We start from the raw sequence: 24,866 nt of genomic DNA, 5'->3' as shown, positions 1-24,866 counted from the left end.
GGGGACCTCAAGGTGCGCTTCCCATTCTGGTGCTAGGCTAGGGGACCTCAGGTTGCTCTCCCCGCCCCAGCGCCAGGCCAGGGGACCTCAGGCTGCGCCCCCCCATCTGGCAGGGCTTGACAGGGGACCTCAGGCCGTGCCCCCCATCCTGGCCCCGGGGCCAGGAGACCCGAGGCTACACCCCCTGCCCAGCAGGGCTTGACAAGGATGGGACTGGCCAGGTCTGAATCTAGCCCAATGAGTGGGGGTGGGGGCCCGGCCAGGTCTGGGTCTCACGCAATTTCGAGGTGCATGTGGGTGGGCGGGGACTTGACTCTTGGTCCCGTGGTGAGCCCCAGACTCTGATAGGAGGAAGGTTTTCATATACATTTTACTAATTTTCTTTCATCTCTGACACTTCTATTATAGAGAAAGGGCAAATAGCAATATTAAATTATTTCCTCTAATTAATCCCCTTTTAATGTGCACGAATTTCGTGCACCAGGTCACTAGTCCTATCTAATAAAAGAGTAATATGCAAATTAACCATCACTCCGCTATACCCACAAGCCACGCCCACAAGCCAATCAGGAGCAAGTATGCAAATTAACCCAACCAAGATGGCTGCGGCCATGGAGAGAGCAGGAGGGAGGCTTGCGTTTCCCCGGTGATGGAGGAAGCCAAGCTTTCCGTGCATTCTGGCCGGCCCAGGCCTCCGCTTAAGGCTACAAAGTTTCAATTATAGAAGACAAATTAATCCCAACAAAAATGGCGGCAGCCACGGAGCTGGAGAGAGCAGGAGTCTAGGGTTACCCCTGGTGATGGAGGAAGCCAAGCTTTCCACACACCCTGGCCGGCCCAGGCCTCCACTTAAGGCTACAAAGTTTCAATTATAGAAGACACATAAATCCAAAAAAAAATGGCTGCCGCCACGGAGCAAGCAGAAAGCTTGGCTCCGCTCCAGGCTACAAAGTTTCAATTGTAGAAGATAAATAAACCCCAGATACCAGGGCCTCTGCTTGGGTCACCGGGGGGCCTGGCCGGCCTGCAAACCACCACAGGCCCCTGGCCCAGGCCGCCTCACGCCCCAAGGGAACCCCCGCCCTGATCCAGGACACCCTTCAGGGCAAACCAGCTGGCCCCCACCCATGTACCAGGCCTCTATCCTATCTAATAAAAGAATAATATGCAGATTGACCATCACTCCAACACACAAGATGGCTAACCCCATGTGGTCAAAGATCCTGCCCCCATGTGGCACAAGACGGCCACCACAAGATGGCCAGCAGGGGAGGGCAGTTGGGAGGGACCAGGCCTGCAAGGGAGGGTAGTTGTGGGCAATCAGGCCAGCAGGAGAGGGCAGTTGGGAGGGACCAGGCCTGCAAGAGAGGGCAGTTGGGGGCGATCAAGCCTGCAGGGGAGGGCAGTTAGGGGTGACCAGACCTGCAGGGGAGGGTAGTTAGGGGCAATCGGGCTGGCAGGGGAGCAGTTAGGCATCAATCAGGCTGGCAGGGGAGTGGTTAGGGCAGCCGTGGGCAAACTACGGCCCACGGGCCAGATCCAGTCCGTTCGGCTGTTCTATCCGGCCCGCGGAGCCAAAGAGCGGAGGGTTCTCTTGCTCTCCCCTCCGCTCCTTTACTTTGAATTTATATTAGTTCACACAAACACTCCATCCATGCTTTTGTTCTGGCCCTCTGGTCCAGTTTAAGAACCCATTGTGGCCCTCGAGTCAAAAAGTTTGCCCACCCCTGGGTTAGGGGGTGATCAGGCTGGCAGGCAGAAGCAGTTAGGGGCAATCAGGAAGGCAGGCAGGCGAGCAGTTGGGAGCCAGCAGTCCTGGATTGTGAGAGGAGTCCCAGATTGGAGAGGGTGCAGGCTGGGCTGAAGGACACCCCCCCCCCTGCTCCGCCCCCTGCACGAATTTCGTACAACGGGCCTCTAGTTCTTTCATAAAATCTTCCTCATCTTCCTGCCCAAAATGAGAGGGTCACTCATAGGAACTGGAAGATCAGAAGCATGTTTTCACATGAGATTGAAGAGAGGCTCCAACCCAGTACTCTGCTAAACTGAGGTTACAGACCGTAGAGAACAGAAGAGACACAAATGACAGAATTAAGGGGCTACATTAAAAGGTGGGCGAGAGTCCTGGCCCATGTGGCTTGGTGGTCAGAGTGTCAGCCTGCACACCAAAGATACTCAGGTTCAATTCCTGGTCAAGGGCATGCGCCAGCCCTAGTCAGGGCAATGGCAGGAGGCAACCAATGGATGTGTCTCTCTCATATCAACATTTCTCTCTCTCTTTCCCTCCCTCCCTTCCACTCTCTCTCTCTCTCTTTAAAAAAAAAAAAAAAATCAATGGAAAAAGTATCCTTGGGTGAGGAATAACAAAAAAAGAGAGCGAATTAACAGTGCCATCTGCATTTCAGGCAAGTTTGAGAAATTCATCCTCAATAAAGACATCATAGATCTTTTTTAAATTTTTGAAAGGCAAGGGTGTGATTTTCGTGAAAGTAGGCCAGTGTGGCACTGATATCAGCACTGGGGATATCTGGTTCCCAGAGGTAAGTCAGAATTCTGAAAGCAAATGAAAAGCTGAACAGGGGGAGTGGGAGGGATGAAGGTCATATTAAATGAATGTTATAGGATTAAAGAAAAAAAAAAAAAAAGCTCTCTAACAGATCAGGTAGCAAGGAAGGAGAATCAATGGATAATAGCAAAGTTGTTAGCTTAACGAATGGCCAAAATGATGTTATGTGTGAGCTGGTCAAGGGTGGTCAGAGCACGGCCTCAGCTGTGCTTTACATCTGGTGGTAGTTTAACATTCTGCAGCTGGAGTGATGAGTGGAGAGAAGCTGGACACATATATAAGACTAAACTTTCCACAAGGAATTAACAGTCCACTTCAATTATTTCAATATCCTTAATGTATGCTAAAAAAAAAAAACCAGGTGGTCACCAAAAGCCACTGATAGGATGATCAGGCAACCTGGTGCAGAACTATGAGGACCGGGCATCAGAAACAGTCACCATAAAGGTCAAAGGTTACACAGGGGGATGTGTTTATCAGCTGATCAGAAGTGGCCCTTACAAATGGCCAAGGTGAGATCAGTGGGTAAACAAGCCACTTAGGGCCTTAGCCCATCAGTCCCTGTGTTTGAGAGACATTTGAAGCAATAAGATGCTGTAACAGTTGGTTTTTATGAACGTAATACGCTATACATTTTCTATAGATTTCTTTTACACATAAAATAACTCTGAAATGTACGTGATGGTAAGAAATTCTGTTAAGCTCCCTGGGCATAATTTCAAATCTTTTCTGTAAACTCGCCAAGAGCTGTCTGTAACCTGGAGGCAAATTATAAAAATAAAACCTCTTTCGTTTTAAGTTGATCATGGTATTAAATCAGGACTCTAGATTTTGCTTCCAACAGAAACAATGGAAAAGTTCTGGATATTTCGGAGCTGCAGATCACAGTATAAATTCCTGGAATGCTTGCGTCCCGCCAGCGGGGTGCGCCGCCTTTGCAGTCATGGCTCCTCCAAATGTCAGGCTGATGGGAAAACAGCAAAGAGCACATCTGAAGGGACCTTTAATTTCTCTAAGAAAGGTTTTTAGTGGCTCTGACTGGATAATTCCAAATACTAGAAATAAACTTCTGTAAATTCAAATTAGGAAGGCATTAAATTTCCTTAAACTCTTCGGAACCTCAGAAAATATTGTGGCATAAACAAAATTATTTTAGAGACTAATTAAATACCTCTGAAACTTAAAACTGTTACTCTGTTCTGTTTTAAAATTATTTTAATTTCTAGCATTCTTCTTGTGGATTTTCAGGAACCTTTATTTTACAGGGAAATAATATATACCTAAAGTCTGAAACCTCACATATAAAAAGCAAACTGGCGAATACAAAATACAGAACTTAATTCAAGCTCAGGTATTAGTCCCCTGTGGCCAAACAAACCAGGACTGGGGCTAAGCGGGGACAAGTGCCTGACAACCCCCAAAAACAGAGGGGACAGCCACACCCTAAAAAATTGTCTCAGCTAAAAGGAAAAGGCGTTTTTTCCCCTCTCAGGGTCCATGATAAATTTTATAATACTATATCCTGATGAATTAACTACAAAACTTTATTTTAAAATATTTCCAGGAAGTAAAAACTAGATACAAATCTGAGTCAAGAAGCAATTACATCACTTAGAATTTCATCTTTACATGTTTATAGAAATTTTAATAGGAATAATGGTCAAATCACTCAATAAAATCAGTCTACTGTTTATCCACCAACGTAAACTGAGCTGATCTACCTTAAGATGTTGACAGATGGCTCTCATTGATGTGATTACTGATGAGGGTATAATACCTGTTTTCCTATCTGTTTGCATTTTCTAATTTTTCTAGGTAAACAGTTGCTTACGTTATGCAGAAAGATAAATGAAAGATTTTTCTTAAAAATACCTACAAAAGCAAAATTAGTGAGGCAATTGAAAAAGTTTCCTTTGGCTGAGATTAATATATGTAATTTTATAAAATACAGTTTGGAAAAGGCCTCAACCTCCTTTGCCTGCACAGTAAAAGGTCTTGCTGAAGTGTTTCTGTTTGCCAACTCTCACCTGTACACCCCAGTGTAAGTGTCCAGAAAAAAAGCGTTATCCCCAGAAACACCAAATCCACAAGACACACAGTTATAAACATTTAAGAGGGATTTGAAATATTCTTAACAGACATTAAATCGTCAAAACTGCTTAAGCACTCAAATTGCCACTGATGGTTTTTGGTGTACCTCCTTCAACTCCTTTCCCTATGCATCACATGACTCCCAACAAACAATTAATTGGTCTTCCTGTGAACAGCCACAGCCTCTTCTCTCCTGGTTTCTGTGTGTGTGTGGTTATTATAGCCAGCATTACTGAAATCAGAAATCTAATTTAAACAATCATACTGAGTGCCTCCCAGATCAATGTTTTGGCAGTGGACTGTGAGCACAATACTAACTTTTATTTTGCTTCTCCTAAAGTGCAAAAATTAGACAATGGCACGTGAATATGCCTCATTTTGGTAGTGGTTTAAGAAATTCATTTATAGCACTGGCCAGTGTGGCTAAATGGTAAGAGTGTTGGCCCATGTACCAAAGGATATCGGGTTCAATTCCTAGTCAAGGACACATATCTGGGCTGCAGGTTCAATCCCCGGGCCAGGTCTGGGCTCCTGTGGGAGGCAACCAATCAATGTGTCTCTTTCACATCAATGTTTCTTTCTCACTTCCCTCCCCCTCTCTTCCTTCTACTCTCTCTCTCTAAAAATCAATGGGAAAAATATCCTTGGGTGAGGATTAACAAAAAAATAAAAATAAAAAAGAAGAAGGAATTCATTTATAAAAATAAGAGAGTTTACAGAGATACGAAACTCCCTAACCTAAGCATGTCAAACCCGTGGCCCAGGGCCACATGCCTCGTTTACTAGTATTTGGCCCGTGTTAGCCTTTGAGTTTGACATGCTTGCCCTTTCCCTTGGATCTACCATGAAATGACACCCTTTCATTCCAGGATAATTTTTAAGACTCTTCATGACTATTGCTAAGTGACCTCATTGCCTTCTGTCCAAGCCCTCAGCTGTCCTCCAGTGCCTTTCTGGCCTGCAGATGTGCTTCTATCCAACCTCATGGGCTGAGGCATCACTCACTGCTCCAGCAGAGAGCTTGGCCTGCTCTAGGCTGACGCATGCACACTGGCTAGCATAAATTCACCCACTCCGACAAACTCCAAACTGCCAAGGCATCTTTCAGACTCAAGAAACAGAGAAGGAACTAAAATGTATTCTCATACAGTAATTATTTTTAAATCATAAATTACATTTAAATTCAATTCCAGATTTTTTTCTTATTGATGTCCACCTAAAAACAAACCTACTAGCCTATTTAACAACACATCTATTCTCTGACGTACTAGCTTGTATCAAACTACAGAATTGCTCAAAGTTAGTCCAAGCTCGCCCTGGCTAGTTTTGCTCAGTGTTAGAGCGTTGGTCCAGGGACGGACGCGAGGGTCTCAGGTTTGATTCCCGGTCAAGGACACGTGCCTGGGTTGCAGGTTCCATCCTGGCCTCAGTTAAGGAGTGTGGGGGAGGCAACCATTCGAAATGTCTCTCTCACATAGCTGTTTCTTTCCCTCCCTCCTTCCCTCTCTCGCTCTCTCTCTAAAAAGCAATGGGAAAAAATATCCTTGGGTAAGGATTTAAAAAAAAAATTAGCTCGAGCTATTTTTTTAGATTAAAAATTTTTCCTCTACATCAAGCATGTCAAACATGTGGCCCTTCCAGCGGCGAATGTGACATACTTGCTCTACATGCTTTTAAGGTTTCTGGAAGAACGGTGAAGTAGAAGTATTTTGATAATTTTTCTTGAGTGCTTATTATCTACAAGGCCCTTTGTTGAGAGCTACAGGGAATTTATGTATTTTACTACAAAGAAGTCTGCACTGGTGGAATTTAAAATTGAAGTTTTATATCTAACTTTGTACAAAACAATCAAGCCCCTTTGAGGAAAGGGCCCACTAATGTCAACAAGAAGCAAATTCTGTGTAGAAAAAATATTCCAGAGAATCTATATTTCATTTAAATAATTTTTTTAAGGGAAAGGAAGGAAGGAGGGAAGAAGAAAGCAGGCCAGTGGGTAGAAGGAGGGAGAGAGACACAGAGTGATGGCTAGGAAGAGAGATGGGGATGTAAACAGCCTTGCAGCCAGGTACAGCAGGATGCTGAGTCTGCTGAGGGGGCTACAAACTGTGGCCCTCCTCAGGAGCACGGCTTGGACCTCCAACTTCTCCAACAGGCTCCCAGCACTGAGGTCACAGCCTTTTAGAAACACTACGTCTCACTCTGCAAGTCTCCAAGGATTATCCCACATTGTCTTGTGTGGATGGTCCTCTTGTTCAATATGGGGATAAAAGAAGGCCCCCAGGGAGGAAGGACTCACAAGGATTAGGGTTTGAAATACAGCTGTCTCCCAGGCCAGTGCCCGTGCTGGGAGGGTCTCACTCTCAGCCTAGTCACTCATTTCACCTGCTCCCAAACGGTTCCTGTGTGACCCATGTTCCCTGCAAAGAGCTGACCCTGAGACAATCTTGGACTTCCTGGACTGGTTCCTCTCCCTCTCCACTGCTGGGTGCCACTCTCAACATAGGTCCTCAAAGGACAGAAGCCCACAAAGCTGAAATTCACAGAACTGAAACTATACTGTGCAGTCTTGGGCCATGCCTGGATTACGGAGAAATAATCCTGCTCATGGCAGATGGGACCTACGATACACACTGGTGATAACTACCTGCTTCTGTCGAGGGGAGGAGGAAAATGAGATGATGTGCATAGGAATTTTGCAGTGTCTGACACAGGCTCAATAAATGGAATCAATTGTCAGGATTAGCCACAGCAGATTCTGCTAAATAAATTACACAAACCCCACGCCTACAAGCCTGAATTGTCAGCATATGTTCCTTCTTATGAAGACAATGACATTCTGCTTCCACTAACAACTCCAAATTCATCCATTTTTTTGTTCATTTGTTCTCTATCAGTTCACATGATCCCACCCAGATATCAATAAGGAGATGTACAAGCCAATGAGGACCGTTTAACTGAGAGGTGAGAATGCTGGCAAACACTATGTCCCCATCAATATATACTAGTGTTCTGACAGCAAAAGCTGTAAATACATTTTCAAGTCTGTAATCCACTGATTTTATTGCTGTCTCTGCTTAATTTTTAAAATTAAATACACGAGTTCATACTTTAATGGTTCCTAACTTTTAGAAGAAACCTTAGGCCCCTTTGAAAACCAGGTAACACCTAAGGCTCCAGTCCCCAGATAGTCACACATAGACATGAACACAAAGTGTGAGGATTCAGGGACCTTCTATGCTATTATGAGTCAAGTTGTGAGTTCACATGAAAGGGAGTGTGTGATCCATGGGAGTAAAAAAATAAAAAAAAAACCCTGACAGCTCAGATTGCTCAACAGAATGTTGCACAGGTAATCAGGACATTTGTTTCCTTAAAACTGACATTGTCAACTTAATTAGTAACTTCTCCTAAGAAAATGGCTCTTTCACACTTTTTCCTGATTTCACATCCAGAAGAATGTGAGCTGACAGATTTCCTCATCTGTCACAGAGCACTGAAATCGCTGCCACACAGTGACTTTCAAGACTGTCTGACAATTTAACATCTAAGAACATGTATCCAAAATGTCACGTGCCTAAAACTTGGTAATAACAGTCAAACAGAGCCACTTCAAATGGTTTGGACCACACCAAGGTAAGACAGAAGAACAGGAAGAAAATAGAAAGCCCTTCATTTGGGCAGCAAGCAAACAGTGAAACATGAGTTCCCTATCTCCAACCTGTAACCACCAGTGCCCTAGTTTGGGTAACTAGTGAAACAGGACAGCTTTTAAGAAAGAAGCAGGTCTCTAGCATCTGAGGAATTCTCTAGTACCTTTATGTGTATCTATTCTAGTTGCAGCTCAAAAGCAGCTCTGCACTCTTACCTAATTTGCAATCTACTTCATTTATTAATTTGCAATCTACTCCATGTCACCAAAGCAAACTACATGTTTAAAGGACATGTTAAAACTGTTTATTTTTTTAAATCCAGAAGTGCCTCGATAAGCTAATGGACAGGCTGAGTTAGCACATAGCTAATTTTGCTGGTACCCACCAATGACAATGGAACAGACCAAGGTCGGTGTGCCACGCATGTTCCTAGAAGGCTCTCGCTCAAGGCTCACAGCAATTCTACAGGTAGGTCTTATCCCCACTTTACAGATAGGCAAGCTGAAGATCAAAATACGTCGACTAACCTGTCCAAAGTCACACTGCTACTGATTGGTGTGAATGTGAACTGGGATTTGAATCTGGCCTTGTAATTCCAGCATGCCACGGTATTCGGTATAGCTGGGGCAGCAATTTTTCCCTTCTCTCCTCCACCCAACATGCACACACATTTCAGGATTCTTTTTAAATAGCTATCCCTTTGCCAACTACTAGTCAGGCCATCTTTAATACAGAAGCAGTAGTGAAGCCCCAGCAGTACACTTCTAGGCCACTAAACAACACTTCTGGTAGCTGTTTACATTGTTTTTATAATGTGCTTGAGCATAAAAACTGAAGTTGGGGTTGAAGGCATTAACACAATCATTAACTATGAAAACAGTTTACCAATTCCTCGTACTTTCTGACAGTCTCCATGAGGTTTAGAGGACCCTGTCTCTCGAAAACTGAAGAGAGTCAGAAATAGTTGGTTAAGCATCACCTTTTCTTTTGATTTAATGTTTTCTACACTCTACTACAACCATGAATTTAATTTACTTTGGCATACAGACATTATTTTCTATCCTGAATTTACCATTTTGATAGAAACAAAACTGCAAATAGGTATTTATTAAACTTAACACTCAAATTTGCTCATTATCAAATAATCCTATGATCATACCTAGTAAGGAAAAGATGCCTCCTGTGGTAATACTTTTAACAGCTAGTAAAATTTCTTAAAACAAGCAAATTTGGAATCTTAAGTCCTTGTTCAAAATTCCAACCAAGAAAGTGTGAGATAGCCACTCCGTTTTATCACTTGTTTTGGATACCAGTAAGAAGGAAATTGTAATTTAATGTGTTAATCCTACAAAAAATACAATCCAAAATGTGTAAATAGACAAGATTGTTCCACGTATTAAAAAAAAAAATCAAAACTGCAACTAACTAGGTCGCTCTGTCTGCACCGTAAACCTGGTAGAAATGAAAAGAAGACCTAGGTCTCCACAGATCCCAAGTTCACATGCTCACAGAGAAGATACCACGACAGGAGGTGGAGGGCAGGGAAGCCATAGGCTCTCACAGGGTCCTCGGATACTCCGCTTGGAGCCAGTAGTTACTGTATTCCATGGAGAAGCAGGTCCTGATAATCTCACATATTAAAAACAAAAAATACAGCCAATAGAACCAGAGAGCCATTTTACCCCTCAAACTGGCAAGAGAATGAAAACTGACCGGAAGAAGCCAAACAGTGGAAAGAGTAACAAAGGCACAAAAATCACCTTGTTGCCCATTCTAAACAGTATTGCAACTTCAAACACTGCACATATTCCATTTAGAAGTTCTAAACATGGGTGAACAAACCAGTTTGCCTTCATTTTTGTGGCATGTGATGTCTTAGGAAACCTACAAAAGACTACATCAAGAGTTAGGATTCTAAGTACAAGAAGAAACGACTGTTTATCACTGTAGCTTCTCAGAAATAAAGAGGGGACTTAAACCCAAGCTGTATTTATTGCTTTTCTTTTTAACCAAAGCGAAGATAATCCTCTGCAAATGTATGTAAACTAGCACAGGACAGCTTATTCATGAAGGGCAAAATTAGGTTTTGGTTATAGACTAATAAAAACATATAAAAGTCAAAATTTTGAAAGTATCAAATTAGCAAGGATTTTAGATGTCATAACCTTATTTTAGAAACTGACATTTGTATATACCACACACACACAATACCATTTCATCATTAGAATAAATCCCTTGCCTCTAAAACTATTCAAATATTCTCTGTAAATTAAAAATAAATGTATTAACCAATAGAGAGCATTTAAAATAACTATACAACATTTACCACATTAAAACTGCCATAAACAATACTTTAAATTTCAGGCCAAAACCGGTTTGGCTCAGTGGATAGAGCGTCAGCCTGCGGACTGAAAGGTCCCAGGTTCGATTCCGGTCAAGGGCATGTAACTTGGTTGCGGGCACATCCCCAGTGGGAGGTGTGCAGGAGGCAGCTGATCGATGTTTCTCTCTCACATCGATGTTTCTGACTCTCTATCACTCTTCCTTCCTCTCTGTAAAAAATCAATAAAAATATATTTAAAAAAAAAAAAAAAAAAATACTTTAAATTTCAGGGTCAGGTCACCACAGAAATGGGAAGAGGGAAGTGCTATAACAAATGCTACAAACACTGAAAATTTTCTAGTCTCTTACCCATAATCCCACAGACTTTTTCTTAATATATGCACTGAGCTTTAACCTTTTAAAGTTACTGCTTCATAATCTTTAGGGAAAAGGGTAGAACAAAAAGGAAAATACTTAAGAAATTTGAAACATGAAAATTCAGATTACTAAGCAGGTGTCTGAGGCATGGGGGAGGGGGTGCGGTATTAAGGACTTATTAAATCTTTAAGGAACAACTGAATAAAGTCCTCTAGTAAAAGTTGCAGATAGAAAAGGCCATTTTACATTTTGTTACAAATTCAAGAAGTTCTTAAAACTTTATAAACACATACAAATTCTACAGACTCTGTGGGGAAATAAATGCAATTAAGAAAGCAAACCCTGCCCTCATTAGGAAAATTCAAGAGTGCACATGGACAGGTTAGGGCACCTCCTGTCTCACTCCCTTCCTTTCATGCTTCTCTCAGGAATGAGCCAAGTCACTAGCATAGGCACCGCTTCATCAGGAAACAAAACCTTTGAAGAAGGTACTGCTTCAAATAAGATCCTCTTGGAAAAGTGAAAAATAAAAAGCTACCCCCCAAATAAGCATTTGTCAAAAACAAACAAAATCCCTCTTTTTTACTGAAGACAGTGAAGGAAACTAATAACAAGTGTGATTTAACTCAATGATATTCACAACAAATCAGAATTGCACTTACAGTTTCTAGATTTAATTTTTAGTGTATGTTAATTAAAACATGTTCACGATCCATAAAACTCAGCTCATAAGAACATTTAAAATTATATTTTATTCAGTCATTCTTAGTATTTGGCCAGTCATTCTCAACAAAAAACACTGGCACGGAGGAGGAAGCTCAACACCATGGGGTTCTTAAAATCATCGGTAACACCAGCCAAGGGAGCTCTGTCACTTCACACCCAGCCTCTCTGCCACCAGTACTGCAGAGGGCGCCAGGCAAAGGCAATGTCTCACTCCGCTCTTGTGGTTCCTCAACCGATTTCAAAACAATATAAAACTTAAGAGAAATGAAATATTCAGAAGCTCAAGCAGACAAGTATTTTAAAAAAACACTTAGCTCGGCTGGTGTGGCTCAGTGGTTGAGTGTCAACCCATGAACCAAGAGGCCACTGGTTCAATTCCCGGTCAGGGCACGTGCCCAGGTTGCGGGCTCCATCCCCATTAGGGGGCATGCAGAAGGCAGCTGATGGATGACGTGTCTCTCTCACTGATGTTTCTCTCTCTTTTTATCCCTCTCCCTTTCTCTCTTTCTAAAAATCAATTTAAAAAAAAACAAACATATTTTTTTAAAAAGAATAAAAAAACACTTAACAAGAGCTAGCAAGGAATAAAATGCACTCTGTCAGTGTTTTAAAAAACTGTTTTAGATGATCAAAGGAATACAATAAATCTATTCAGTCCATAAACCCCCACAAGAAGAATAGCTGAAGGCACTAGTTCTCACCATAACTTAGCTTTCCAATACCAAAGACTTCACCTAATCATACTATATTACCTTATTATTTAGGATTAAAGTAAGCTATTCAAACTAAGTAGTGAAAATTCATCTTGACTAATTGGCAAAGCCTTATAAAACACTGCTACTTACTCAGTATAACTGTTCTACTTAGAAACATTATTAATAAAAACTGGATTTAGGTAAGGCCAAGTAATTTAAATAGCTGGGCGAACTTGGGCAAACCACGTGACCCCTCTGAGTCTTGGTTTCCTCATCTACAAAGGGCAATGATCGAAATGATCACTGCTTTGCGGGGCCATTAGAAGGATTAGCAATGAGGTACAGATGCTCCTGGGCTTACGATGGGGTCACATCCTGATAAACCCATTATAAACTGAAAATACCGTAGTCGAGAATGCGTTTAACCTGCTGAACATCACAGCTTAGCCCTTAGCCAGTTTCTAGTGAATGTGCATCACTTTTGCACCATAGTAAATCAAAAAATTGTAACTGACACCATGGTAAGTGTCCATATATGGAGCACCAAGCACAGAGCTACGTTCTTGCGAGACTTGCTAAAGAAACAAAAGTAATTGCCATCATGGTCACCATCAATAGAAAGCAGTAATTTATCACATAATGACATGATGTACAAATAAATGTCAAATTATGAGATACTAGAGGCCCGGTGCACAAAATTCGTGCACTGGGGGGGGGGGGTGTCCCTCAGCCCAACCTGCACCCTCTCCAATCTGGGACCTCTCGGGGGATGTCCAACTGCCTGTTTAGGCCCAATCCAGGCAGTAGGACCTCCCTTTCACAATCTAGGACTGCTGGCTCCCAACTGCTCGCCTGCCTGCCTGATTGCCCCTAACCGCTACTGCCTGCCAGCCTGATCACCCCCTAACCATGCCCCTGCCAGCCTGATCGACACCTAACTGCTCCCCTGCCAGCCCGATCGTCCCCAACTGCCCTCCCTTGACAACTCGATCACCCCCAAATGCCCTCCCCTGCATATTCCCTCCTTATTAGATAGGATTTTTTTCTTTAGCATATTGGATAGCCCTAACTGGTTTGGCTCAGTGGATGGAGCATCGGCCTGCAGACTCAAGGGTCCCAGGTTCGATTCTGGTCAAGGGCATGTACCTTGGTTGGGGCACATACCCAGTGGGGAGTGTGCAGGAGGCAGCTGATCGATGTTTCTCTCTCATAGATGTTTCTAGCTCTCTATCCCTTTCCCTTTCTCTCTGTAAAAAATAAATAAAATATATATTTTTTAAAAAGAAACATTTAAGATTCCTCCATATCTGCCTGGCTGGTGTGACTCAGTGGTTGAGACCCCAGGCTGCCACCGCTGGAAGGGGATCGCACCCCGGCCAGGCTAAGACCCCAGCCCAGGCTGCCATGCCTGGCCAGGGATGGCGCCGCAGCAGGTGCGTGCCCCGGCCAGGCTGAGACCCCAGCCCGAGCTTCCGCCCCAGCCCGAGCTTCCGCCCCAGCCCGACCAGGGATGGCACCGCAAGGGGTGCGCACCCCAGCCAGGCTGAGACCCCAGCCCAGGCTGCCATCTCAGCCTGGCTGGGGATCGGGCCACGGGGGTGCGCACCCCGGCCAGGCTGAGACCCCAGCCCAGGCTGCCGTCTCAGCCTGGCCGGGGATGGCACTGTTGGGGGTGCGTGCCCCAGCCAGGCTGAGACCCCAGCTCAGGCTGCCGCCGCTGGCCAGAAGATCGTGTGGCGGGGATGCGCAGCCCTGCTGGCCTGAGACCCCAGACCAGGCTGCTGCCGCGGCCAGGAGATCGCGTGGCTTGGGTGCGAGGCCCTGCCGGCCTGAGACCCCAGCCCAGGCTGTGGCCAGGGATCGCGCCGCCAGGCACTAGCGCCTCCCAGCCGAGACACCCTGGGCTGCTGCCGCTGGGCGGGGATCACTGCGTGGGGGGCGGGCGCCTCCAGCCGGACAACCCAGACTGCCGCGGCTGGCCAGGGATCACACCGCAGGGGGTGCACCCTGGGCCAGGCTGAGACCCCAGCCCAGGCTGCTGCCGCTGGCCAGAAGATTGCGTGGCGGGGGTGCGCAGCCCTGCTGGCCTGAGACCCCAGCCCAGGCTGCTGCCGCGGCCGGGGGATCGCGTGGCTTGGGTGCGAGGCCCTGCCAGCCTGAGACCCCAGCCCACGCTGTGGCTGGGGATCGCGCTGGGTGCTGGCGCCTCCCAGCCGGGACACCCCAGGCTGCCGATGCTGGGCGGGGATCGCTGCGTGTGGGGCGGGCGCCTCCCAGGCGGACACCCCAGACTGCCAACGCTGGGCAGACTGGTGGACTCCGGAGGGGCTAAGAGGACTGGGCACCGCCATCTTGTGGCTATGAGCGCCATCATTTTGTCGTGGGGTGATGGTTAATTTGCATATTACTCTTTTATTAGATAGGATGTCCATATCAAAATACTCAGCCAAAAACTCTTGTAATGCCTGACACATGTTTAATCTGAGTGGTTAAAAAAAAATAAAATGGCTAGTTCAGTGTTTATATCTTTTCAATTTTGAGAAACAATAGTAGTGTTTTCAAATAACTCTTGCTTTTATGTATCATTCAAGCTTCCCTAACCGACATCACCCAAAATATTAACATCAATAAAACCAAACTTCAGGACTGTCCTTGGCAGTGTGTAGTGTGAACAGATAGAGTACCATGCTACTCTACCTGAGGCTGCAACTCTCCAATCATCTTTAACAGAAAGAAATGTCTTCATTTTTAACCTACATAATGGCATTCTTGGAGTACTTATGCAATTCCTCAGTTCTTTAGAGGCAACTTCAAATATAAAACTATCTTCTCTTCTCTGTATCTCTCCTATGAACATTAACGATCCCATATTATAATAGTTTATTTGTAAACAAAAATGTCAAACTGCCCAGGAAACACTTGATGATTTTTAAAAACAGCAAGAAATCGTAATTCAGAAAAAGAACCTAGTATTCATATTAAGAAAAGCACAACTAATTATTTTTCTACTTTCAAATTACAACAGAAATTTTAAAAATCAAGTAAACTACTTTGAACTCGCTACAATAGAATCTTGTGGGGGTTTTCTTACCTTTTAAAAAACGTAATCATAATCAAACTTCTTTCTGAATTAGGCCAAATTTCACCTTCCAATTTAGGGACAGGAGAACAAAAACAACAACCCAGGTATAGACAGAACATAGCATATTTCCTAATTCACTCAATTATATTTTAAGCAGTTTTTAACCATGGTATACACTGAGATTTTTGTAAGTTCATCCAGTAAAATATGGATAAAAATCTGGAAAAATGCTTTGGAATATTTTAGTTAACCCACATAATTTCCCTGTGAACAAGGTTATAACATTAAGTATCAAAGGTACAAAACAAAAATATTGATCAACTGATTTACCTAAATTTGGGGCAATTCAGTAGCAGCAGAATTATAAGATTTAACCTGATTCCTCCTCTTGGAAAAATATTAAAACTGAACTGCATTTTCAAAAACAGACCACCACAACAGTAGTAGCAAATGACTTGGCAGGCCATCACCAGAGATGGGACACCGAATGCTCAGCAAAGGTATCACTCAACACCAAGGCAGCAAGAGCTGTAAAGGGGCCAAGGACACCTCCACTTGGGACACCTCTCACAAGCCGTATAGCTGGGGCCGCATTTCCACAGAAACATCGCCACTTCCAACTGCCCACACCCTGTCCCACCCCCTATAAACAAGAACTACGGTGAGCGCTGGTGAGTAAGTGGGCAGAGGACCTCCTACCACACACCCAGAAGGTTCAGGTCTGTCTGCCATCATTATCCAGGCCTCGGTCCTACAGCCAGGCCTCTGCCCTTCAGCTTTGGCCAAGGAGCCTGGAATAGTGTCTGATGCAGAAACCGCACCTACTTGTTAAACATCTGGGGGAGATCATCCACTCACTCATGTCCGCTGCTTTGGAAGGTGAGGAGATCAAACTCCACTGAAGCCCACCTGTTTTCTGTGTTTATTAAATGTATTCTCTAATTTTAATCTGCAATGAAACCAGTGTTGTCACTTCCACTGCTATTGCCCACCACAGGTGAAAGGGGACAGACAGCTGCATATTCTGCGGAGGAGAAGGCATGAAAAACCTGGGTTTGAGTTCTAACTGGCACTCAATTAGACAAGTTATCCAACCTCACCAATTTCCATTTCCTCAGCAGGAGCTGGTGCAAACCATGGAGATGGTTTGGACACCCCAGAAGTACAGGCTAACTAGGAATGCCCGTGGTGGTGCTCAGCACGGTTCAGCACCACCCCACACGCATTACTGTTTTGCGAAAGCTCCGCACACCCCTGCCCCGAGGCTCTGTCTCCATCAGAGTCTCTTGCCGCATCTCTATGCTTCTCCCCGTTGTCAGGCAGTGTCCTCTGACCTCACGTCCTCGTGAGTTTTCTTTCCCCACCTCATGCGTTACTCTTTCCTCCGTTCCCTCCTCACTTTACCACGGGTCCTCCCCACTGTGCTCCACTTTGTGACCACAAAGCAGCATCACCTCCTCTGCCCACCATCCCGCCCTATCCTGGACCCCAAAGACATCGACTAAAACACTCAGTTTAAGTCTGACCTGCATTGAGCTGCAATAAAATGGAGAAACTCCCCCCTGGATAGTTAGGCCATCTCTCTAACACTCCCTACCAATCCAGACACTAAGTGCAGTGCCTGGGAGAAAAGAGGCCAACACGTCCATTTGTAAAATTAAGCTTCATAATTCAAAAATACTCATGTGAATTCCTAGGTGGCCCTCACTGTGCACCAGCCCATCAATAAATTTCCCAAAATGCTAATAGTAACACCCAAACAGCTTCTCTTCCTGGAGCTCTCAGTCCCTAGAACTTGACGGGGCCCACCCTGTATCACTCACGTCACAGCCTCTAAAAAGCCATTGCTGGCTACCCCTCTACACCCCACACATACCCACTTCGTTAACATTACAGGACCTGTTGTTCATCTTGCTGGCCGCTCCCCTCACTCTCTAGAACAGGCGTCCTCAAACTACGGCCTGCGGGCCACATGCGGCCCACCGAGGACATTTATCCGGCCGCCAGGTGCCACTGCCTGTCCTGCTTACCAGCCGATCTGTCCTGGGCCCGCAATGCGCATAGGAATTTGTTCATAGTTTCTTTTTTAAACTATAGTCCGGCCCTCCAACGGTCTGAGGGACAGTGAACTGGCCCCCTGGTTAAAAAGTTTGAGGACCCCTGCCTAGAATGTCAATCCCATGAGAGCAGGAACCTGTACCTTCAGCACTCAGAATAGTGTCTGATGCAGAAACCGCACCTCCTTGTTAAATATCTGGGGGAGATCATCCACACTCACATCACTGACCTGCTCACAGTCCCTAAGGCTCCTCTGCACGTCCTCTCTGCTCTCCGTTCTGAAATGCGCCCATCCTGCCACCCTGTCTAAATAAAGACTCCCAGCCAGCCCAGCCCAGAGGTCCCTTTCCTTCTCTCAACGCCTACAGTCCTTTAGTTTAGCACTTTCTTTTTTTACCTCAGATCAAGTTATTTTCCATGTGGATCCCTTACCTCTCTAAATTGACTACAAATTTCTATAGGATTTGTCGCCTTTGAAGAAAGAACTTCAAACATGCACAATGTCAAAAATATTGAGTGTTCATCGCAGTATGGAGGTTTTTAATTTGAAGGGCTGTGATTGCACAGACAGATAAAATTTCCTTTTTAAGCTGATTATAACTTAACTGTTCTGTGATGACTAAAGATCACCTAGATAAATACTATCAACTAGCTCCATGCTCGGCAAAGTTCGGCTCACGAGCCACATGCGGCTCTTTGGCCCCTTGAATGTGGCTCTTCCACAAAATACCACGGCCTGGGCGAGTCTATTTTGAAGAAGTGGCATTAAAAGAAGTTTAAGTTTAAAAAATTGGGCTCTCAAAAGAAATTTCAATCATTGTACTGTTGATATTTGGCTCTGTTGACTAATGAGTTTCCCGACCACTGAACTAGCTGATACTCTCAGGGACTATTTATAGTTTTTATAAAGGACTAGAGGCCTGGTGCACGAATTCGTGCACAGGTGGGGTTCCTTGGCCTGGCCAGCAATCAGGGCCAATCTGGGCTGGCCACAGGAGGTTGGCTGTGGGGAATGCACTGACCACCAGGGGGGCAGCTCCTGCACTGAGCGTCTGCCCCTTGGTGGTCAGTGTGTCGTCATAGCGTCCGGTCATTTGATTAACCGGTTGTAACTGTCGCTTAGGCTTTTATATATATAGATATATATAGATTATCTGAACCTGCTAAGTGACGTTAAGGAACTGTGCTCCTTCTAATTCATTACTGGTTTCCTCATAAACTTTTTGTCTTCTTTACAGTCCAGCTATCAGCAATAAAACTGTTTGCTGCTACAAGTAACTCTCCCTTTCTAATTTCCTAATTTGTTGTCAACAGGAAAAGTCAATAGGTCTGAACTAGGCCTACAAAAGGGGTAAAGTGGCACGGAGTGAGGCTCAGCGATGGGAAGAGAGGCGGAAGGGACCCACTGCTCATTCTGAGCTTCCACATGTGCTCCATAAATACTGATTGATTAAATGAGTCACAAACTCAGTCGTTCCTCAGTGAGAAACTCCTAAGTAGCTGTCAGCTATGCACTGTTGGTGGCACTTACAAGTATGGAGTCCCATGCTGCACAGAGCTGTTCCTTTTTATAATCTCATTTGCTCTTGACAACAACCATGTGAGGTTAGGTAGCACAAGGACCATCCATGCAACGGCACCCATTTTTAAAGCTATGGGAACTATGCCCCAGAGAGGCGACATAATTTGCCCAGTTACCAGGTAAAAACCCAGGGGTCCTGCGTTGTTGTTTTTTTCCTTCCACTAAGCCCAACTGTATAAAGGCCCTGTTTACTTAGGGTAAAAGAACTTCAGGTAGGGCTCCTACGTAGCCAAAAGAGGGCAGGGAAACAAAACATTCTGTGATTATATTCTATTATAATCTAATAGAGCACTTGCCAATAGTCATTGTTTATTGCTAAAAAGCAAATTCAATTCGTACTAACAAATAGGAGGCAGAGATGGAGAAGATGGGAAATACATCCAAATTTGGCCCTTCTATGTTACTTCACAGATTATAACCTTCCTATGGTTCAAATTAAAATAACCGGAAACACCTAACACTAAAAAACTCTCTCTTCCTCTATACCCCAAAAGTTTAATCTGTCCCATCCAAGGGACTGCCCATGTTCAATCTCATTACAGGGGCTGCTCACACATGTAAGAAATTAGACCAAATTATAAAACTGAGAATTCAAAATTCTAGCTCAAAATGCCCAAGGTGTGTACATCTCTGGCCCATGGCAAAACAGCATGCTCCTTGGTCAGAGACAATGTGAACTGTGTTCTCACAGCGCTGCGTTCTTTTCCTTCATTGAAGGTTTGTATGCGTCTTTGTTTGCCAATCAACGAATATTTATTGAGGGCCTATTCCATGCCAACCATCTAGGCGTTGATCAGCAACTTACTGACTTAACATGTGTCTCTAGACTACAGGCGCCGTAAGAAGAGTTACTGCTTCTTTTTTGCTCACCATTACGAAATACTACCCAGCAGAGTGCCTGGCACATGGCAGAGGCTTAACAAACATCAGTTGAATGAAGAATTAAAGGCAGAGACTCAGAAGGAAAGAGAGAAGGGACCACTTTGAATGTAAAGGAATCAGGGCTTTTCACTGCCCAGAACTCGCCTCATGATCCCCCCAGCGATCTGATGAATTCTGAAAGGCACCACATGCATGCACAGCTGTAGGCATAGCAGCTGTCATGCAAAGGAGCTGAGGCCCAGAACTACGCAGAATTCCACCCTTTGTTTCTCTGTCTGCCTCATGACTGGAATGAAGTTAGGTCCACTGTCAATCTACCCGTCAGCTGCATATCTTCAACATCTGGTTTTCAGAAATACTAAGTTAACATTGCTACTGAGTGAACTTTATGTAGATTTCCTCACTGACATCACTACCTGAAAAGATATTAAAATGTCTAAGACCTATATAAAACCGGGTTCATATAAAAAGTTCTCATTTCAGGTCTTTGCAAGCTATAAATTAGCCTTCACAGAGTATTTAATTGAAAAACAAAAAAAGCTTGACTCATTATTTAAACTCTCCAAACTTTAGGTCATAAAGTTCAAACAGAACTCATTACCAGTAAGCTGTTAAAAACAGACTAAGTTCTAAGAATGAGCCTCACCCAAGTATTTTAATTAAAACCTAAGATTCAGTTTGGTTATATGCTTGCTACTCTGAGTAGTTATAAAAATAATAATAGGATAAAAAGAAATATGAACTATTTAACTCAACATAAAAAAAAAAACACAGCAATTTAGGCAGGTATGAATACAAAGATGTGTAAGTTCATGTAACAAAACAAAAAGTTTACTTTTAGTTTTCCCCTCCTGAATCTACCTAGATTTTTAAAATTAAGGGATAAATTAAGAAGAAAAGCAAAAAGTAATCAAATGTTCTAAATATGCACGCCAAAGTATGCCAAACAGAACAGCCATAGAGTGATGATTCCATTAAGCTATATATATATTTAAATGCATCAGTTAGTTAGGTTTAGTGGCAGAGTAAACACTTTCCCTTCCCCCCAAACTCTAGCCCTTGCAAATCACAACTTACCTGGAGAGGCTGGTGACATTAGTTACAAACAAAATGAACACTAAATAAAGGAACGAGTTGAATTATGTGAACACTTTGCAAACAATTATGCACTAAGCCTAATGTAAACAAAATCTCAATACCCAGTTAAAACAGTAAAAACAAAACAACAAAAACTGGGCATTTCCTAGAGCCTGATCATCTAATTCAGGATCAAATTATTTAATGACCTAAAACATTAGCAAAATCATGTTCAATAAATACAGAACATGTATTTAGTAAAAGGCCCACAAACTGTCTCTTGGATGAGTTAGTTGTATTCTCATGATACTGTGAAATACAAAGAATATGTAATGGAAAAATCAAAAAGGATTTCTTGCCTACACTTTTAAGTATCATTTTTACTTTTTTCCTAAATCAAGTTTATGTTGTGATTTTACAGTGTGATTTCCACAATTCACTTTGCAATATAGTGAGGAAAGGACAGACACCTAAGTTCAGATGACTATAAAAATTTACTTAAGACTAAAGCGAGCAAAAACAAAAGTTTTATATTAGTAAGAAACTGCCATATTGTGCCTTGGCATATATTCAAACTAGGCTCTATGGAAGATTCACAAATTCACATTAAAAACCTTTTATTTCTTTTTTAAAAATCCCAACAACGTGTCAAAATGCCAGCTAGAAATATGATATATGCAACCAAACTATTTTCCTACCCGGAAATTATCCCCTCCCTTTTGTAAGCGTGACTACGCTTTACCTTGGCTTGAAAACATCATAAAACAAAACTATTGGAGTTGAGTCAAAAGTGACAAAACAACATACTCTTCAACTTCCATTTTGCTAATGGTCTGATTTCGGGAAGATCTGCTGTGCTAAGACCTTAGCCCACCCCTAAGAATGTTGCAATCTTGCGCTGCGCCGCGTGGAGTGGGGTGGGGTGGAGAAGAGTGGCAGGGCCCATCCCGGAGAGCAGAGCAGAGCAAAGGCACGGCCTGCGGGAGGAGGGGGGAGTGCGAGTGGCCCGGAGTGACAGGGCCCAGCCCCTCGCGGGGCAGTGACAGTGCCCGACCTGCCCGCGCGGAGTGGCAGTGTGCGGCCGGCCAGCCTGCCCTGCCCTCCAAGGGACATGAGCTCCTCAGCCCGGCCGCAGCGCGACCGGCCCTTACTGCAGTCCCCGGTGGACACGAGGCCAGGGAATCTGTGGACCTGGAAATGTCACTGTGGAAACACATTTTATGACGCGCTCTCTGGCAGATGGCACAAAAAGCTAAGAATATACTGGGAGTGCACGGCTCCGAAGAGACTGGCTGCAGCTCCCGCCCGTAAGTCCGGCTACCCTGCCATCCCACAGTGCAGTGACAACTAGCCTTCGGGCAGCGCTGGGGTCCATGCACTTTTCCACGCCCCGATTCCCAGCCCCAAGTTAGAAAAGAGCCCACGCAGGGTCCGGCGCCGTGATTCAGCAGCGGCCCGGGGGGGCCGGATCATGGGCAGACGGTCAGTCCGGAAAAGGTCACCGAGAGCTGTGGGCACCGCCCCAGCCTGGATCCTGCCGGCTCGGAGCATCGAGGGAGCAGCGGCGGCGGGCTCCTACCTTTCCTGCTTTTCGGGGAACTCCGCTTGCTCCGGGCGCTGGCTCGCTCTTCCTCAATCGCAGCTGCTATCTCGGGGTTGTCTTCCCCATTGTACCAGACCAGGAGCTCCTCGCCCGGCGCGATTGGCTGCAGGGAGAGAAGAGACAGGCGCCGAGCCAATCAGAGTGGCGTTTGTTGGTGGGGCGGGGGCAGGGAGGGGCCGCGAGCCAGAGGCCAGCCGGGCAGGAAGGGCTATTAAACCCTCTGCGGCTGCGGGCGGCGGCTGCGGGAAGGAACCCTCTGCTGGAGGGAGGACCTCACTTCCCGCCCGCTTCCTTTCCATGGTCCATAAGGCCATCTATGGATCTAAGAAAGATTGCTGTAAACTCAAAACTGCAATACGCTGCGAATCTTACTGTTCAAAGCCTTACGACTACCCATACAGAAGGGAAAAAAAAGAAAAGCCCGGAACCATTTTGCTCATGAAATCTAGCTGATGAGCAATTTAGAGCACAATTAGAAATAACCAGGAGGTTTGGAAAGAGAAGTGCTGAAATCTAATTACCAGTGCACTGTTCAGATTCCAAGAACAAGTTAAGCCTGATCAGGAAGAACTATATGCCATTGCACATTTTTAAGTCGCCGCTAATTATATCACGTAAAAGCTAAAAGGGCAGGAAAGCGTCCTGGCAGTGTATTATCTGTGCACTGCGACCACCCTACTCAGGTCCACAGAGAATTCACCGTCTCGCCCTCTGTACCACACATCGAGTTTACATGACAATTTACAAGGAAATACCTAAAAATACCTCACATGTATTATGCTCCTAAAACATTAATTCTTAACTTTCATGTCAGTAGTGAGGACATATACCACCAACATACTGATTACACCTAGAACAAGACCCTGAAGAACAAATATACTGAGTGTAAAGATTACACTCCTAAATAGAATTTAGGGAAATGTCTTACTGGTTTCTCTCAGAATGACTCATCTGTTCAAATACTTCTGAGAAGGTCAACACAAGTAACATTCTACCTAAAACCTTATGAATAAAATAAGAATCAATGAGTCCATACTGATATAAATGAATAAATGAATGAAAAATAAATAATAAATAAATAAGAAGAAAAACTCTTCATTAAAGCAGATCCCAACTAACCAATGAAAAAGAAATAATGGAGGCAAGTAGAAGAGGGTAAATGAGGGATAAATAGTGATAGAAGGAGATGACTTTGGATGGTGAACAAACAATATACAGATGATGTATTATAGTTATACACTTGAAACCTATAAAAATAAATGGAAATAGAAAATCACCACTTGGTAATCATCACAGTAATAATTGATTCAGGCAAGAATTATTGATGGAACTTATAAGCACAAATTTGAAGAATAGCAATATTTGTGAAGTTTCAAATTATCTCCCCCTAAAACATTTACTAATCACAAAGATAAAAACTGTATCTTTATAAATGATATTAGACATATGTGCCTCCTGATACAATGAACAGAAAAGAACACAGCATCACTTCTGGAGGTTTCTGCCCAACATGAATAAATGTAATCTAATCACGATGAAATACAAGAGAAGCCCAAACTGTGGGACATTCTACAAAATAACTGACCAGCTCTCTCAAAACTGAAAGGTTATAAAAGCAAACTAAAGAGACTATGAAAAAGACATTATAACTGAATGCAACTGAGTTTTCTTTTCCTTTAAGGACATGATTGGAACAATTGACAAAATATGAATAAGGTATATAGATTAGCTAATAAATGGGTAGTCGTAAGGCTTTGAACACCTTACCAGCGTCCTGCTTTAGATCACTGCACTATAGGTTATGGAAGAAGATGCCCTTGTTTGTAAACTAAGATGTCAGTTTAGAAACAACATAGTTCCTAAGTTCAGCATACCTCCTAGATAATGCCATTTAAATATTATTTTGTTTCATTCTCTGAAAAACTCACTGTTTATATTGTTCAAATATTAAAACATTCTAAGGTCTTTAAAATAAACAAGCCACTGTTTCTTTTGCTCCCCCAAGGATGGTTAAAACCTGCCATTTTCTTATCTTTAAGCCAATGTACTATAATTTCCTTTCTTGAGTCTGTTAAACCTGAACAAACAAAACAAACACACACAAAAAATACTAATCTAATATGTATAAGATTTTAATGAGTTAAAATACATAA

General features: G+C 43.8%; 1 protein-coding gene across 3 annotated transcripts in view; it reads right to left on the bottom strand.

Moving 5' to 3' along the window:
- The window catches only part of PRDM2 (PR/SET domain 2), a 112,583-nt gene that overhangs the window by 40,938 nt on the left and 46,779 nt on the right, over window positions 1-24,866 (bottom strand). For all 3 annotated transcript variants that reach the window (XM_080654627.1, XM_080654628.1, XM_080654629.1), the window contains one exon: window positions 22,690-22,816. In XM_080654627.1, coding sequence (XP_080510753.1) covers window positions 22,690-22,816 — 127 coding nt within the window. The remainder of the gene's footprint in view (window positions 1-22,689; window positions 22,817-24,866) is intronic.

The sequence above is a fragment of the Plecotus auritus genome (genome assembly GCF_963455305.1).
Source record: "Plecotus auritus genome assembly, chromosome: 2".
NCBI lineage: Eukaryota > Metazoa > Chordata > Mammalia > Chiroptera > Vespertilionidae > Plecotus > Plecotus auritus.
Note: the sequence above shows the minus strand (reverse complement) of the source record. Positions and strands in the feature narration are given on the sequence as shown.